General features: G+C 37.2%; 1 protein-coding gene across 2 annotated transcripts in view; it reads left to right on the top strand.

The window, feature by feature from the left end:
- LOC111003967 (ammonium transporter Rh type B-B) overlaps window positions 1–16,542 on the top strand; it is a 44,905-nt gene that overhangs the window by 25,065 nt on the left and 3,298 nt on the right. For both annotated transcript variants that reach the window (XM_022274771.2, XM_022274779.2), the window contains exons 6-9: window positions 2,813–2,925; window positions 4,799–4,993; window positions 5,500–5,661; window positions 7,871–7,967. In XM_022274771.2, coding sequence (XP_022130463.1) covers window positions 2,813–2,925; window positions 4,799–4,993; window positions 5,500–5,661; window positions 7,871–7,967 — 567 coding nt within the window. The remainder of the gene's footprint in view (window positions 1–2,812; window positions 2,926–4,798; window positions 4,994–5,499; window positions 5,662–7,870; window positions 7,968–16,542) is intronic.

Genomic DNA, 16,542 nt, shown 5'->3' with positions numbered 1-16,542 from the left:
TATATATATATATATATAATATAGGATATTATATATATATATATATATATAATATAGGATATTATAAAATTTATATTTTGTAGGATACATGAGTTGAAAGTGTTTTAAAACAAAAACATATGTGCAATTCACACGTGGTAGAAGTGAAACCTTCAAAAATAAAGTTTTTATAATTAATCATACATAAATTAAACATTTTTTACTATCTAAATGTATTAAACTTTTCTTTAAAAACAGTATATTTTAATAATACATTCTAATTTATAAGTTTAATATAAATCTTTAATTTGGCAAAAACTAAAATGAAAAAGCGGCAGTAAATAGAGGCTGTATAATGCCTCCTCTCTCATTTACTCCCACGTTAAATCATATGAATTTATGTTTCTATCTCTTTTTACTGTCGCTTTTCCGTTGCAACTGGTTTGAAATCACAACGATTCTTAAGAAGTTTCACTTCAAAAAGAAATTATGAAACACCTTATACAACACACAAGATGGATGTAAGAAAAAATCTTGTAAAGTAGAATCTTGGCCAAGCACGTTACTTTACGTTGAGCTTTTATTTGTAGACGGCTATTGTTTTTCGTAATTGCTTGCTTCGTCGTGTATAATACATTATTAAGGATTGTAAAGCATGTTTAACTTATGATAAAATGTAGGTATATAACGTGCATGACATAATTTCATTTTAAAAACAAACGTTAACAAACTTGTGGAACCAACTTCCCATTGAAGTATTTCGAACCAATTCGACTTAGTGTCCTTCAAGAAAAGAGCGTATAAATTCTTAAAAGGCCGGCAACGTACTCGCGAGCATTGTGAGTGTCCATGTGCGGCAGTATCACTTAACATCAGTCTCCTGCCTGTTTGCCCCCTGTTCTATAAAAAAAACAAGAACATCTTTTATTTATAAATCCCGTACGTCATAATGACAACGGGCATGCATATTATATACAATTAAAAACGACATATTAAGATATTATAAGCTAAGTTTTGTTTATAAATTATTAGAATAGTTCGTCGAGGAGTTTTTGTGTGTACACATTCCCAATATGAAATTGATTTCAAATAAGCAAAATATGAGCGAACCTTCAAATATTTTTCTTCTAAGGGTCGCATTTATATTGGGACGAATATAATACAGTATAGAATATCGTTGCTTTGTTTTTTTCTTCATCTATGTTTGCTAAACAGTGGGGCTATAGTTTTTGATCTTTTTCGTAATTTATTTTCCTCTGTGGTCGACCTTTTTTTATGCAACGCATTCGACTTTTTGATTCTAAGGCATGCTGGTTTCTTCCTATTTATTTAATTATAGGTTCATAATGTCACTGAATTGTCTTGTGTCTAATATTTTTTTAGTCGTTATATTTACATTTTCAGTATTTGCGGTGTTAGAAAAATCAAGTATAAAACCATTACTTTGTCTTTTTTTAACAAATTGAATTTAATAAAAATTTCTCTGAAATCGTATTATTGGGTTAAATTTCGTACTAAAAGTACTTTTGTTTTTTGTAGTTTTTACCCTATCTACGTATGCTATCAATTGTAAAGTTTGTCAGGTTTTACGGAGTTATCGCTTTCGAGTCGGACGTTCAGCTAGATGGTGTTACCGTTAAGTGCGTATTAGTTAGTGAACTAAAATGTGGGTAGGCATTATGTACCCTCAAATATTAATGAAGTTGAACTTATTGGTAAAATAATGTTGTGAAATTTGATGTTGTATCGTATATTTGTTTACAATAGAAGAGTGCAACTTTAAATTCAATGACGGAACACAGAAGAAGTCTCATCCTCCCGGAGACATGTAGGCTGACAGGCTTAGATACAGCAACATGTGTGTGTTAGAGGAGTTTATTGGGTGTTACGGTGTTAGCGACAGCATGTCCTTTATATTATATTAAAAGGAGTTCTCCGCTGCGTCTGCGTCAATCTGTCTGATCGCGACAAGTGTAATTTACGGATTTTGTAGTGGTCACCAATATTAGATTAATTCAGTTTGCCCGTCAGAAGCAGGGCGGATCGTTAGTAATTTATAAACTTTGCGATACGCTTCCTTATTTATATATAATACCGTAAGAAGTCACACCCAACAACTTGTATGGATAATACATGAGCAAGAGTATAAAATATCTTCTTTATCTCTGTTCGTGGGTCTTTCCACACATTACACAAGTTATGACTAATAGAAAGGAAATTTTATCCGTCGCAACTTTGTATGAAATACGAAGATTGCGTGGCTAGGGTGATAATAACTGTAATGTTGCTGTATTTATGGCATCATTTAAAAAGACCAGTTTGCGGTCTATTTCTTAAGATTAAAGAATAAAGTTTTGTATCGTATGTCTCATAAATTGAAGATGTGCTAGTCTGTACCCAGCTGCACCCAGTTGTATACATGTTTCCCTTCCAAACGTAAAATTTAACACGAACAGTGAACCAGTTTGTATATAGAAATAAAAAGTTGTAGCACTCGGAGACTGCCGCGGAACTTATGTAATTATATTAATATATTTATTTTTGAAATATGCAGTTTTTTTTCTTTGATATTAATTCAAGCTACCACTTTGCCACTACCAAACTCAGACTAACAACTATCTTGTTCAGTGCTATATTCAGTTGTATTGTTCTCAGTCTATATGGTTATATAGACTGAGAACAATACAACTGAATATAGTATTGTTTGACACTAAATATTTTTGGTCACTCAATCTACTTTAGGCTGTCTTGGAATTATCTTGATGATACTTTTTTTACTGTTAATATTGGTTTGACATGTGTTGATAATATTGATTCCTTTTATCTTTTAAAGGATCAATATTCCTCTGGATCTACTGGCCATCTTTCAACTCGGCACTCACCAATTCTAACAGCGAGTACCAACGGGCCGTCGTCAATACGTATTTGTCTCTTGCAGCTGCTACAGTAAGTCATATCTGCTTTAATTCCTCTACACTTTCTTTAAGTAAATTATCTAAGCTAATTCTATTACTGTAATTTATTATTTTTATTAGAAAATAGCTCTAGCTATACACAACGCAAGGTCGCTTATAAGTTCCCAACTTTTAAATGTTTCGTACGCATTTAAAATCCTTAAATCAATCGGTTAACTGTAGGGTACTTTCATAAAGTAGTCATTCGCGAATTTTATTTACTTTAATCTCATTTAGATGTATACATATCTCGCAGACGTCTCACAGTTATTTAGACTTATGCTGAAAGTTTTAATAATTTCACCACAGATTCAGTTTGCAGCACGAAAAGATAAGTCAGGGCTAAGTTTCCCTAAGTTTTTAAAACTCGACACGACTTCCGTATGGAAAAAGTATTGGATTTTGATATACGGTATTCATGCCTCTGAATTATCGCGGCGTGAAAATACGCAAGCCTCAAAGTAAGGAGGATAAATGTAACATTTAATAAATACAAAATGGAAGAGCATAAAAACGGTTTATATGTTCACGGCCTAGCGAATTTTCTCATTGTGTGTTATCGTAAATAAAAAGTTATAGTTATGTCAACCAAAATTAGTAGTTTTATACCCAATCAACAATGTTAAAATATTATGATTAACTATAAAAATGGTTTGGATAATATATCAAAAGAAACCTGTGGCACTACAACTTTGGTTTCGTGTTTTTGAAATGAAATGAAAAATTTGTGGACTGCCAGGGTTCGAATCTGCGACCTAGTGAATGAAATTCGCGCACTCAAACTACACTGCACTATATATAGTGATATCAGTTCTTTATTCGTTGATAACGACAATGCACGGCCAATTACAAAGCGATCTCTTACAGACGATAATTACGTATTGGAAAATTATGTATTGTGTTATTATTATGCTATTAATGGTGTTTCATTCAATGCTTACTCATAAATAATTCTCCTGAAATACGTTTAACTTATTACATTATCCTAGACTTAATATTTAACAATGCAAAAACATCAACATTATTTTCTAAAAAAACTTATTAATTAAACTACATTTCATTATCCTTTTAAGTAAGAAAGAAGCGAATAACATTTTCATTCGTTCTTTGTAGAATGTTTTTTTTGTTTTTATTTAGCTGTTATCCCGAGTGATTCATTAATTAGATCCATTAATTAGGTTTAGTATAACAATTTTATCTAAAAGTATATTAAATATTTACTAGACTGTATGAATATCTTAATTATAATTTATAAATACAATTTTAATATATTTCTTGTTAAAAATTCATGTTAGTTGGTTCATTAGCATTAGTTTAATGCTGTGGTCATAGGAAACCAGCTGTTCCTCGAATTTGAGACTCTCCTTGCTCATTATGCGCGTTAGGTATCCGAGTGTTGTTTCGTCAACTTTTTATGTCAAATTTTGGTTCATTTTAAGCTCCTCCGTCCATGGACGGACATGCAAAGACGGCTAGTCGAAATGTTTAATTATTCGCATTTATATATATATTGTAGATAATGTTCAGGATATTAACTGTTTAATATTGCTAGTGCATTTCGAACGATTTTTTAAAACGTATTAAAATTGATGCGATAATGTTATTTCGGTGTGATCGTGAAGAACTAAGAGCTTGAAAATTCCATGGCTTGTTATATTGTATATGGTTAAATATTTCGTTCACTCACTTTTCTGACGGAACTTTAGCGACTTGATTGGATATCGATCTTTAATTAACTGTCTAGAGATTCAATTGACTCTCTGATTTAACTACTTTACTGCAACAGTAATATAACAATGTTTTATAATTCCAAATGTCACCATATGTTTATCACAAGTTAAGTTAATTGGTTGATATCGTTCTAGGTAACAACTTTCGTCATGTCTTCAGCATTGAGCAAGCATCATGGTAAACTGGACATGGTGCACATACAGAACTCAACACTGGCCGGAGGAGTAGCTGTAGGATCAGTGTGCAATATGTTTATTGGGGCAGGCAGTGCTATTGCTATCGGAATCGGTGCTGGTTTGCTCAGCGTGCTTGGGTACCAATACTTAACAGTAAGTATAAATATATATTTGATTACTGAAATCTCGGGTCCAACGACTTCTTTTGTTTTTCTTCACAAAACATCACTTCTGTGAATAAAACATTAGTTTAATATCAAGAACCTTGAAGAATAGGATTTTGCTCACTTCAAACATTTTATTCATTTAAATTATATTTATTTCTATAAAGCAGTTGTGGTTTGTAAGTGTTACATTAAAATGGCATAATATAAATAATATTATATTAACTCTATCTATGTATATTGGTACTATATTATTGCAAATACATTACTAATATTATGCAATATTTTATTGATACGTTAGATTTTTACAAAACTTATTGGAGGCGATTACTTTGTGTACTTGTGTAAATGGTCATCAATATTTCTAAGCTATTCTTGCCCCCATTTATATAAGAACTTGACATGCCAACGTAATTCATTTATCGTCTTTTCATTCGCACCCCTAGGTGACACCATTATTACAATATAATACAATATAATACTTATATTTTCCAGCCACTACTCACTCGGCTTGGAATTGGTGACACATGTGGAGTGCACAACCTTCACGGAATGCCTGGCGTCTTCTCTGGTATACTGACTGCAATCTTTGCCGGTCTGGCGACTAAAGAGGAGTACGGCACTGATCTAACCGGCGTTTTTGAGGCTATGAAAGAGGTACAGTGAATACTTAAATAAACTAGCTGATATAATTGCCTTATAAAATGGCAAACTAGGAGGTTAATGGAAGATTGGTAAGCATATTCGCAGCGTTATGGATGTTACACACTGTGACACGGGGACTTTAAGTATAAAGAATACAGAAGAAATACAAAGTTCAATGTGATTCAATATATTCGTACTTTTTAGTCTTGTTTGGGTCTTAGTAAGAAAGAGAAACAAGTTTTAATACCAATAAATAATAATAATAATACCTGCCCGTTTGCCCCCTGTACTATAAAAAAAAACAAAAAATAAAAGTAATAGTAAGCGTAAATAAATTCGTATCTATATAAATAAAAATGAATCACAGAATGTGTTGCTAAGCGTAAAGTTCGAAGAAAGCTGGAACAAGTCGAGTTTTTAAATTTATTTTTACAGAAAAGGTTGTAATAGAGGAAAATATAAAAAATCTAAATATTTAGTTTTATCTAGTCCTTAGGTTTTTGTTCCGGATAAATATTTCATACGTTGGTGAGTTAGCTACTAAACAGGTAGTGTAAGTAAAAAAACATATTGAATGAAAACAAAACCTAGTGGTTACCAAGAAGAAATCGCTCGAAAGTTGTCGCCAGTTGCCCGCCTTTTCATTTAATTATGTTTAATTTTTTTTATATTGTAATGTATTGAAGTGTTAATAAATAAATAAAACCAAAATCTAATTACATGTTTTAGCTATGTTAATAATTAGAAGTGCAAACCAAATATTAAGCACTATCTTACAATTATATCCAATAAATAGTAAAAAGTCAGTTTTGTTAGTGATAAATGAGCCCTTTAGTTTTTCATACACTCATTATAATATACATTCCTTGTTACCGATACTGTCCAATACTTAATATATTCTTTGCTAGCGAACCCGACAGATTTCGTTCAGTCAAAAAGATTTGTGATGTGGCCGTTTTTTGTTCCTACTTATTATATAATCGGCGCATTCTCCTAACATAATCGTCACCCTGGTGATAGGGCGGTGTGTGAGGTTCAGCTCGGGTGACCAAAGAATCTTCGCTTCCACAAACTTTGGCCACCCTTCAATGACCCACTTAAAACCCCAACTGGGATGTCTGCCAGATAGCTTCAAACTAAGAGGCCAACTTAGGGTTCAAACCTGATTGGAGAATAAAGGGACAGTGGGAAATTAAAGATAACAAATATTAATTTTTTTTTGCCTCAATGACATTACATAGAGACAGACGAGTCTCTTTGACGTTAGGATCACACCTACATTGCTTTGAGGATAGTAAGTGCTTGTAATTTAATATGAACTTTATTGAATAGCAATGAAGTTCAAATTGACTCTAAATTTTATTAAGAAAACGTTTGTATGGGAAAAAGAAAAGGGTTTCAGGAAATTATTAGGGGCGTTCTCGCCATAACCATCCTTGGACAGCAAAGAACGTTAAAAAAAAGAATTGGTTAAATTGCAGGCGTTGTTGAGTTTTGCGATTACTAACACCATTTGCATTCAATTACAACAATTCATTTTTATATTATAAATAGTAAGACAAATTTATTTTTTATTAGTCCAGTCGCAGCCACAATACTCCAACTATATTATATTGGTTATAGGCTCATGTTTTAAACGATTAAAGACACTTGACACTAATCTTCAAACGAGCAATTCTTGTATATGTATAATTGGAATTTCGGAATCGGCTCCAACGATTTTCATGAAATTTAATGTATACGGGGGGTTCGGGGGCGGTAAATCGATCTAGCTAGGAATCATTTCTAGATAATGTCATTTTATTCGTGTTTTATGAACATAAACATAAATTTCCTTGTTTTTGGAAGAAAAATAACAAATAGGTCATAGGGGGGCAGTCATGATTTTTTTCTTTAAATAACCAGTTCATATTTTTTTTATTCTGTCTGTAAGATCGAATAATATTATTCATATTTCATCATTTCGTACTTATTTAAAATATAATTTCCAAAAAACACGATTTATAAAATTAAAACAAATAACCAGGTCATCCAGGTACTCATTTATTAATGTAAAAAAGTTCTCAAATCATGGGCGTAGAACGAAAGAGAAGAACTGGCAATAAACCTTCCGCCACTGTTTTTATTCGCCAAGTTTATTCTTTTACACAACGTTTGTAAGGAGCTTAAACATCCTTCGAACAACCGCCTAACTTAACTCACACGTTACTTAAAATTTCAGGACGGCATCGCAAGGAGTGCAGGCGACCAAGCTCTCAACCAATTTCTGTCTTTGATAGTGACTCTTGCAGTCTCTTTTATCGCTGGAACTATCACCGGTAAGTTAATGGAGAAAAGGATAAAAATAATAATGATATGACAATACAAAAGAATTCCAACCAATTCGACTTAGGGCCCTTCAAGAAAAGAGCGTACCAATTCTTTAAAGGCCGGCAACGCACTCGCGGGCCCTCTGGCATTGAGAGTGTCCATGGGCGGCGGTATCACTTAACATCTGATGAGCCTCCTGCCCGTTTGCCCCCTGTTCTATAAAAAAAAATTCAGAACCTTGTAAATAATCCTTTATCGCTGTACTATTAATACCAGTGATCAGCTTGTCTTTCGATAAAGGCCTCCATCTAATATTGCTATCTTGATCTGTGCGTCGCTATACTATACCACTATGTTACTTCCTTCATTTTACTTATTATACACATATCCTCCATTGCCGTGTTCGCCTTTTACGTGTTGTGGTTGCATAGTTAAAAAAGTTTTACTTTTTATTCACTTAACCTGAAACTTAATAAATACAAATCCACGCTTAAAGTTTTTAAAACGATACCGCCGCCCATATTGCCAAAAGGCCTACAAGTTACCCTAAAAGCACTCATTCGTCTCTTTCCGCAAAATCTTGTCTATGCTGTTATTCAATAAAATTAGGTTTAAAAATGTATTCTTGCAGTATGTAACTTATATAAGATTTTTTGTGTTAAAAACATAAAAAGCCAAATGTATATATATTATATTAAATGTATTTTTATATTAAACACCTAAAATAAAATTAACAGAGGTGACCTCTAAAAGAGAAAATATTTATTTTAAATGGAACTTTTGAGTAACATTAATGAAGTCCATAATCGTGACTCGACTCCATATAATTTTAACCAAAGTTTCCCGCTCGGTCAGCCTTCGCTGGCCGTCGGTTGTTCTGCGGCCGACTTCATTACAGCTGCGTGTTCAACGTTGTATTGTGATTTGAGAAGGCAATTTTATTGTGGTTCTAGTTAATTAGCCTATCCAATATATAATATTACTACTATATAATGACTGTCCATACTCAGTGGTAGATATATACTTTGATTTATACTATACACATTACATATATTTGTATTTGGTTTAGTACAATAGATAATTTATAAAACAAATGGGATTGCTATACAAATTACATACACAGGATTATTATTTTGTGCAGTTAGCTTTACGTTACAAGTTTATTAAATTTCAAACAGCTTTAGCTTATAATTTCATGACAAAAACCAGCTAATATCCTATTATCCGCTTATACTAATATATGCGATAAATCAAAATCAGTTTCATGTTACAACGTGCCTGCAGCTATATTGTAAACTAGTTCGTTACCAATGCTTTGTTCGTGTGGAAATATTTTACTAACCCTTTGCGTCATAAAATTAATTATGTTACCTAATAAATTTTATCATTATCCTTTTTAACTGTCCGATTAGTGACCTGGGATTTGGGTTACTTTATTTAGTCGCTATAGTACTATAACAATTGATTTACTTAGTACTAGGTGTTCGGAGTATTAGGCTGTGGTTAAGATGAAAGCAAGAAGGAATATTACTTTTAAATAATCTTCAAATTCAAGTTGTATAAGTTTAAAATTCAAGTTTGCATTAGTATAGTGGAGTGAAAGCCTTCTCCTCATTCTTCCTCCCTCTTGTATTTTTGCTTCTTTTTTTTCAATCTCTCCTCGATGTCTTTTATGTCTTTCCAGGTTTTCGTAGCGGTGCTATTCGTTTGGTCACCGAGCCATGACATATACGTATTCTCATATTACCTATAGAGTAACCATTTTTGCGATTCTTTAGTTGAATTTAGATTAACTTACGCCGTGTGCGTACACCATCAACTAATAGGATTTTATGTAAAGAGAAAAATAAATCACTGGCGCTTCAACTCTTAGTTTTGGCCTTCGATATCGTATTCTGCTAAGCTATTTCATATTTTTTGTCGCGGGCTTTCAGCGAGGCGACCGAATCAAGAAATTCCGTAACGAAAATAAAACCTAACAATACGCAATGAATGCGGCCAATACGTGTTAGAGCGGGACAGAACGCATACTACGTCTCAAATCGGTCTGGCGTAGCATAGGTGCGTTTGAGTGGGACAGAACACACACTGCGTATTCACATCTCTCCGTCGAGATCAGTGACGTAAGCGGCAGGCCATGCGTTAGAGTGAGACAGATTATATAGGCGTGTTAGATTGAGTCTGGTAGAGTGGTAGATTGAATTAATATAAAAAGATACTGCATATATTAAAAATAAATATAATTGCATAAGTTGATTAAAAATGCCATGCAATAGCTTTGCCGCGACAGTCCCCTAATGACATGTGCTTTTTTTTTAAGACATTTATATAAATATTTATATTAATATTTATATAAAAGGAAAGTAGTGTCTTCTCTGCCTACTGTTTTTCTTCACTGTACAAGCGAGTGTCATTCGCGCGCATGGAAGTAAAGTACATTATTATTATTACACATGAGACAATAACGCTCAAAGGCCATCACATCTCCCTATTTTATCGTGTCATATACAAAAATACCGTTAGTAAAAACAAAGAAAAATATATTGAACTCACGTTAAAAGCCGTCTTGTAGCATAAATCACCCAATAGGTAACTAGTTTTGTATCGACAAATCACTCGCTCAAAAAAATCGCTTATTCGGTTTCTGATACTGAAACTCGGACCGATATTTCATTCTAATCGAACTGAAACGAGATAAAAGCGCGAAACTTGTCGGCTTCAGTGGGAAATATATAAATGCTTGCAAAATTTACATGTAACTTGAGCCAGTTACTTGCGTCGGCTCAAAGACAATCAAAACTGTAGCTGTGAAATTTTATTTGAATTGTTCCAAATGGAATGTGTTGATACATATTTGTTTTATTTCAATTAACTTTGAAATTGCTATCGGTTGTTATTCAGTTATATACGTTAACTATTTATTCATGGTGCAAAAGACGAGTAGACAGTACACATATGAGACTCACCTATGTAATATTGTCAAAATAAAAAGTGAGATATATAAAGTCCCTGGACACTATGGCAGTTGGGTAGGGTAAAAATTTATAAAAAAAAAATATTGACAAAATTAAATATTAATGAATCTTTTATTTCAGTTTCAATATCCTCGATAATAGTTCTTTCTTTTAGTAACAAAAATCGGTAGATTAAAAAAACGGTGCCGTTTTTTGCTGCTGTGTGTAAAAAAATCTAGTCAATTTCGACAGATATCTTAAAAAAACCGGATGTAAACACACATTTTAAACACATTCAAGTTTTGAATACAACTCGGCCTAGTAGCTATTCAAATGTAAATCAACGAATGCCTTATCTGACACCATTTTGTTATTGACCTTTGAGGATCAATTTACTTCGTTAGGGCTGATACGCACTGGGGGAGCCGAAACAAAAGCCTCTGAGTAGACCATCTATCTTCACCCTCTTTTATTATTTAAACCGCTTTTAGCCGCTCACTTGTGTGAAGTTGCGGGAATTACACCCAGATATGATTATTCGGAAATATTCAGGAAAAATTATATGGTCAAATTTGTCTTGGTCAGGAAATGAAGATTTATTATTTATTTATTACTTGTTTATTTTTATATTACACAAATATAATGTGAAATATGAGTACGGTGCATATACTATTACTATTACAAAATTATTTGTATTATTATAGTACAAAACTTTTTCTTATATTGCGGTTTGTCGATTTTTTAAGTATCAAATTACCAACGATTAACATGTAAACATTAAATTAATGTATTGTTAATTATTCTCATTTGGTTATAATTGCTAAGTATTTTAAGAGCAGTTTTGGCCGAACTTTTAATTTATTAAAATTAGTTAAAAATATTAAATATATTTTCAGACATTCATGAGAATAACACCGCAAATGGAAGAATTTTCTCACTTTATTTCGGTGAAATATCATGGCGTTTTATTTAACAATATATTTCTCTATTGTTGAACAAGTGCGGTATTTTTGCGCTTTTTCGCTCAACATTTTTAAACGAATTTTCATTGAGTCTTGTAAAATTCTTTAATTAATTACTTAATACAATTACATAATAACAATTATTATAAATAAAAAAATGCGTTTATTATGGAACTAAGATACAGTTATCACTTATTCCAAGTTATTAAATTTGAACCTTTAGGCATCCCTACTCATCGGCAAAGAAGACAGAGGGTGTAGGCCGAGAGAAAAAGCCGGCGTAAAAAACTCTCGGTACTCTTTTAAAAAAGCAAATCATCAAACAACACATATTTTAAAATATGACTAAATACATTAAAATAAAATTTTATTATAAATTAGTTTTATGGCTAGTTTTTTTTTTAATTTCGTAATGATAAACAAATTACCGTATAATATGTTTTAATTAGTATTCGGATTTATAATTGAAACACAAAGTAACTATCTGTCTTACTTATTCCAGAATTGAATTTGTAATTATTTCCCTTTAAGCTTTAATTCCGGGCAACTTGAGCTCAATGAAGCAATTGCTTTTGTTCGCGGATTTGATAGTTTTAATAGGGATTTTCAGTTCATTGAACTTATTAATCTTCTATTAAAATAACGATAAAATTTTACAACATTTTTTTATTTTTAAATATTACACTTAGTACCGGTATGTTCTTAAGGTAAAATTGGTTGTTGATAAGTCGTTTTTCTATGGATCGTGTTTGTCGGCTGTTCATTTCATTTAAAAATTTGTCATGTCGTTCTTTATTCATATCTCTATCTATACTCTTAAGAGGAACTTTATACAAACATTTACAACCTTCTGAAATCTTAATTTAGCTTTATTTTAAATAACGTCAATCATAATTTTTATAGCCGCAATGAATAAAAATTTGAATAAAACGGTATTTTTTATGAAACAAAAGGTAAATGGTTAGGAGACTTATATTATATTAAGTTAAATTGCTGCCCGTGAACACTTACATTGCCAGAAGGCAATATAGCTCGTACGTAAGGTCTTTTCTTGATGTGCTAGATCTCACTCCGAGCGGGAAAAAGATATTCGGTCTCAGAGAGTGTTGCAAGCTCTCCGGACTGAGGGTCGAAACTCCCCTCAAACATTCATTTACACGACAGTGTCATCGCTGTCAACTCTACGGGCACGCAGCCCGTAACTGTTTCGCCAGGGCGCGTTGCGTTAAGTGCTTAGGCGACCATGGCACCGCGGACTGCAAGCGCACACTTCCGTGCGCCGAGCCGCCGGCGTGCGTGCTTTGCGGGCAACAGGGGCACCCAGCGAATTATCGCGGTTGTCCTCGAGCCCCCAAGGCACATAAGCCGGCGTCTAGGCGCGCGGCGGGGCGTGACGCGGCCCGCCGTGGCACGGGAGCAAAGCTCACTTACGTGCCGGCCCCGCAGCCCGAACATAGTCCCTGGGTCAAGCCCCCGGCAACGGAGGGCCCTCCCCAGCTCACGTCAGAGGCCTTCCCGCCTCTACCAACCAAAGCGGCACCTGCGGCGCCTTCCCAGGCGCCAGCGCCAACACCCGCCATAACGGAGAGGACCACCCCTAAGGCGAGCCCTCCTCCTCAAGCCCTCCGCCCTCCCGCGGAGGCATCTGCGGAGTCCGCGAAAGTTCACAGCGCATTTAATCTTGCGCTTAGCGTTGTAGGCGCGTTAGACTTGGATGCCCTGGTTGCATTCCACGAAGCCTATACGTCAGCTAAAGATGTGAACGCTAAGGTTGACGTCGTTTCTCAGCATGCCCTGCTACTACAATCCGTGCGGCAATTTGTACAATCTAACACACCGAAATAGCTACGACCACGTCTAGGGTCAAGGCTCGATCGCTGTCCGTAGTGACATTTAACGCAAACGGTTTCAAGCCGCAGGCAGATTTGGTCCGAGATTTCCTCGTTCGCCACCAAATAGATATTTTCCTCGTACAGGAAACGTTTCTTAAACCCAGCGTCCGCGCACCTAGATTCGCGAATTACGTCGCGGTTAGAAACGACCGACCTACGGCGAAAGGCGGAACGCTCATCTACTATAGACGTGCGCTTCACTGCTCGCCGCTAGACCCGCCGTCGCTAACAAACATAGAGTGCTCTGTGTTACGCGTGGCTATGACCGGTCATCAGCCGATTATTATCGCGTCGGTGTATCTCCCTCCATCTAAGGACATCCTAGAGAGCGATCTCAGGACTTTGTTTGCGCTGGGCCCCTCGGTCTTATTGGTCGGGGATCTCAATAGCAAGCACGGGGACTGGAATAGCTCAAAAGAAAACCCTAACGGGCGAGCCCTCAGTAGGCTTATTGACGTGCTCAATTTCAATGTCATAGCCCCCATTCAACCGACTCGTCGCGGCATAACTTGTAACGGCCTTCTCTCAACGGACGTCTTAGACGTAGCGGTTCTACGAAACGTAGCACTACAGCCGCGTAGCGTAGAAGTGCTACACGAATTAGACTCAGACCATTTCCCGGTTCAATTTGAATTCGGCCCACCTAATACCCAAGAGAAGAGGTACAAGTCCATTGTCGACTGGCAGAAGCTAGACGAGGCCCTCAAGCCCGTCGAAACTTCTGACCTCTCTAACATCCCCGACGATTTAGTCTCGTCCGCTCACGCGTTAGACGCGATCTCCTCGGTCACAAATTACATTCAGACCAAGGTCGCCGAATCGTCCCGGAAGGTCCCAGATGAGTTCAACGCTGGGAGCTTCCCCAGGACGCGAGGCGTCTGTTGACCGAGAAGAACGCGGCGACTCGCGCCTTCGCCAGAGCGCCGACCGACGATAACCGCAGAGCACTCCGCGCCTCGCAGCGCCGAGTCAAAGAGCGCATGCGTGAAATAAGGAACGAACGCTGGGACCGTCTCACCAGTGAATTGTCACCTTCGCATACGGCCTATTGGTCTCTCGCGCGTTCCCTTAAAACCGACACGGTGGCTTCTATGCCCCCTCTCAAGCGTCCAAATCTGCCTGACGCATTCGATGACGACGAAAAAGCCGAGTGGTTAGCCGTCAACCTAGTGGAGCAGTGCACGCCGTATCTCGACCATAGCGACCCGGCGCACGTCGAACACGTGAACCGCGAAGTCGAACGCATAGTCGCACTGCCCCTCTCTCCCGAGCCGCTCCCGCCTACGTCGATCGCCGAGGTCAAAACTCTAATCAAGAGTTCACTGCCTCGTAAATCTCCAGGTCTCGACGCCATCTCGAATAAGGTCCTCCGGTGCCTCCCGCCCCATCTGATATGCTTGCTAGTGGCCATATTCAATTGCTTACTCGAAAACTGCACCTTCCCGGCGCAGTGGAAAGAGGCCATTGTCATAGGTATTCACAAGCCGGGCAAGCCTCGTAACAATCCCACCAGTTACCGCCCTATCAGCCTTCTCAACACGCTGAGCAAGCTGTACGAGAAGGTAGTGAAAAAGCGCCTCCTAGACTATGTCCTAGAGAAGGGGCTCATTCCCGATGAGCAGTTTGGCTTTAGGCCGGCCCACTCGTGCGTCCATCAAGTCCATCGGATCACGGAGCACATCCTTTCAGGGATGAACAGCTCACTGAAACCGAGAGCCACGGGTGCGCTCTTCTTCGACATAGCGAAGGCGTTCGACAAGGTGTGGCACAACGGCTTGATTTACAAGCTCTACCACCTTCAAGTGCCACTGAGACTCGTGCGTATCGTACACGACTTCTTGTCCGACCGTTCAATTCGCTACCGCGTGGAAGGAACGTTATCGTCTCCTCGTCCAATCAGGGCCGGAGTACCGCAAGGCTCGGTCCTTTCGCCCCTTCTCTTCATGCTGTATACCGGCGACATCCCTAGGGCTCCGAATGTGGAGCTAGCCCTCTATGCCGACGACACCGCTCTCTATACCACTCATAAAGACAGAGGTGTCATCGTGGATAGACTCCAGACCGCAACCACGTCGCTAGGCGAATGGTTCCGGAAATGGGGCTTCCAATTAAATCCCGAGAAAAGCGTTGCAGTTCTCTTTGCCAGGGGCAACCCCGGTGCTAACGCTAATACTCGGGAAAAATTTCTCCTCAAAAAAGAGGTCACCCTTTACGGACAAGCCATTCCATGGCAAAAGTCCGTCAAATATCTAGGAGTCACGCTCGACAGCGGCATGTATTTTCGTAAGCATGTAGCCGCCGTTCGCAAGAAGGCCGCTTTTGTCCTCTCTCGCCTCCATTACCTCCTAAATAAAAGGAGTCACATGTCCCTTAGACACAAGGTAACCTTGTACAAGGCCTGCGTCCGACCGTGCATGACTTACGCTAGCGTAGTCTTCGCGCACTGTGCCCCCTCGTACATCCACCGGTTACAGGTGCTACAGTCGCGTTTCATGAGAATCGCGACCGGCGCACCCTTCTACGTGAGAAACGTCGATCTCCACTATGACCTGGAGCTCCCTACCATAGCCCAATGGATGAAGTTGGCGTCCAAACGCCACTTCGACAAGGCTAAACACCATCCCAACCCACTGGTGCGTAAAAGCATCAATTACTACCCCTTCCCGACTAAAAAGGCTCGTAGGAGGCCCCGACACGTACTAACGGATCCGGATGATCCAATCACAGTAGCTAACGATAAATTAAAAGCCGCCCGCGCGGCCAATAATAATAGCA

The sequence above is a fragment of the Pieris rapae genome, chromosome 19 (genome assembly GCF_905147795.1).
Source record: "Pieris rapae chromosome 19, ilPieRapa1.1, whole genome shotgun sequence".
In the NCBI taxonomy this organism is placed as follows: domain Eukaryota; kingdom Metazoa; phylum Arthropoda; class Insecta; order Lepidoptera; family Pieridae; genus Pieris; species Pieris rapae.
Note: the sequence above shows the minus strand (reverse complement) of the source record. Positions and strands in the feature narration are given on the sequence as shown.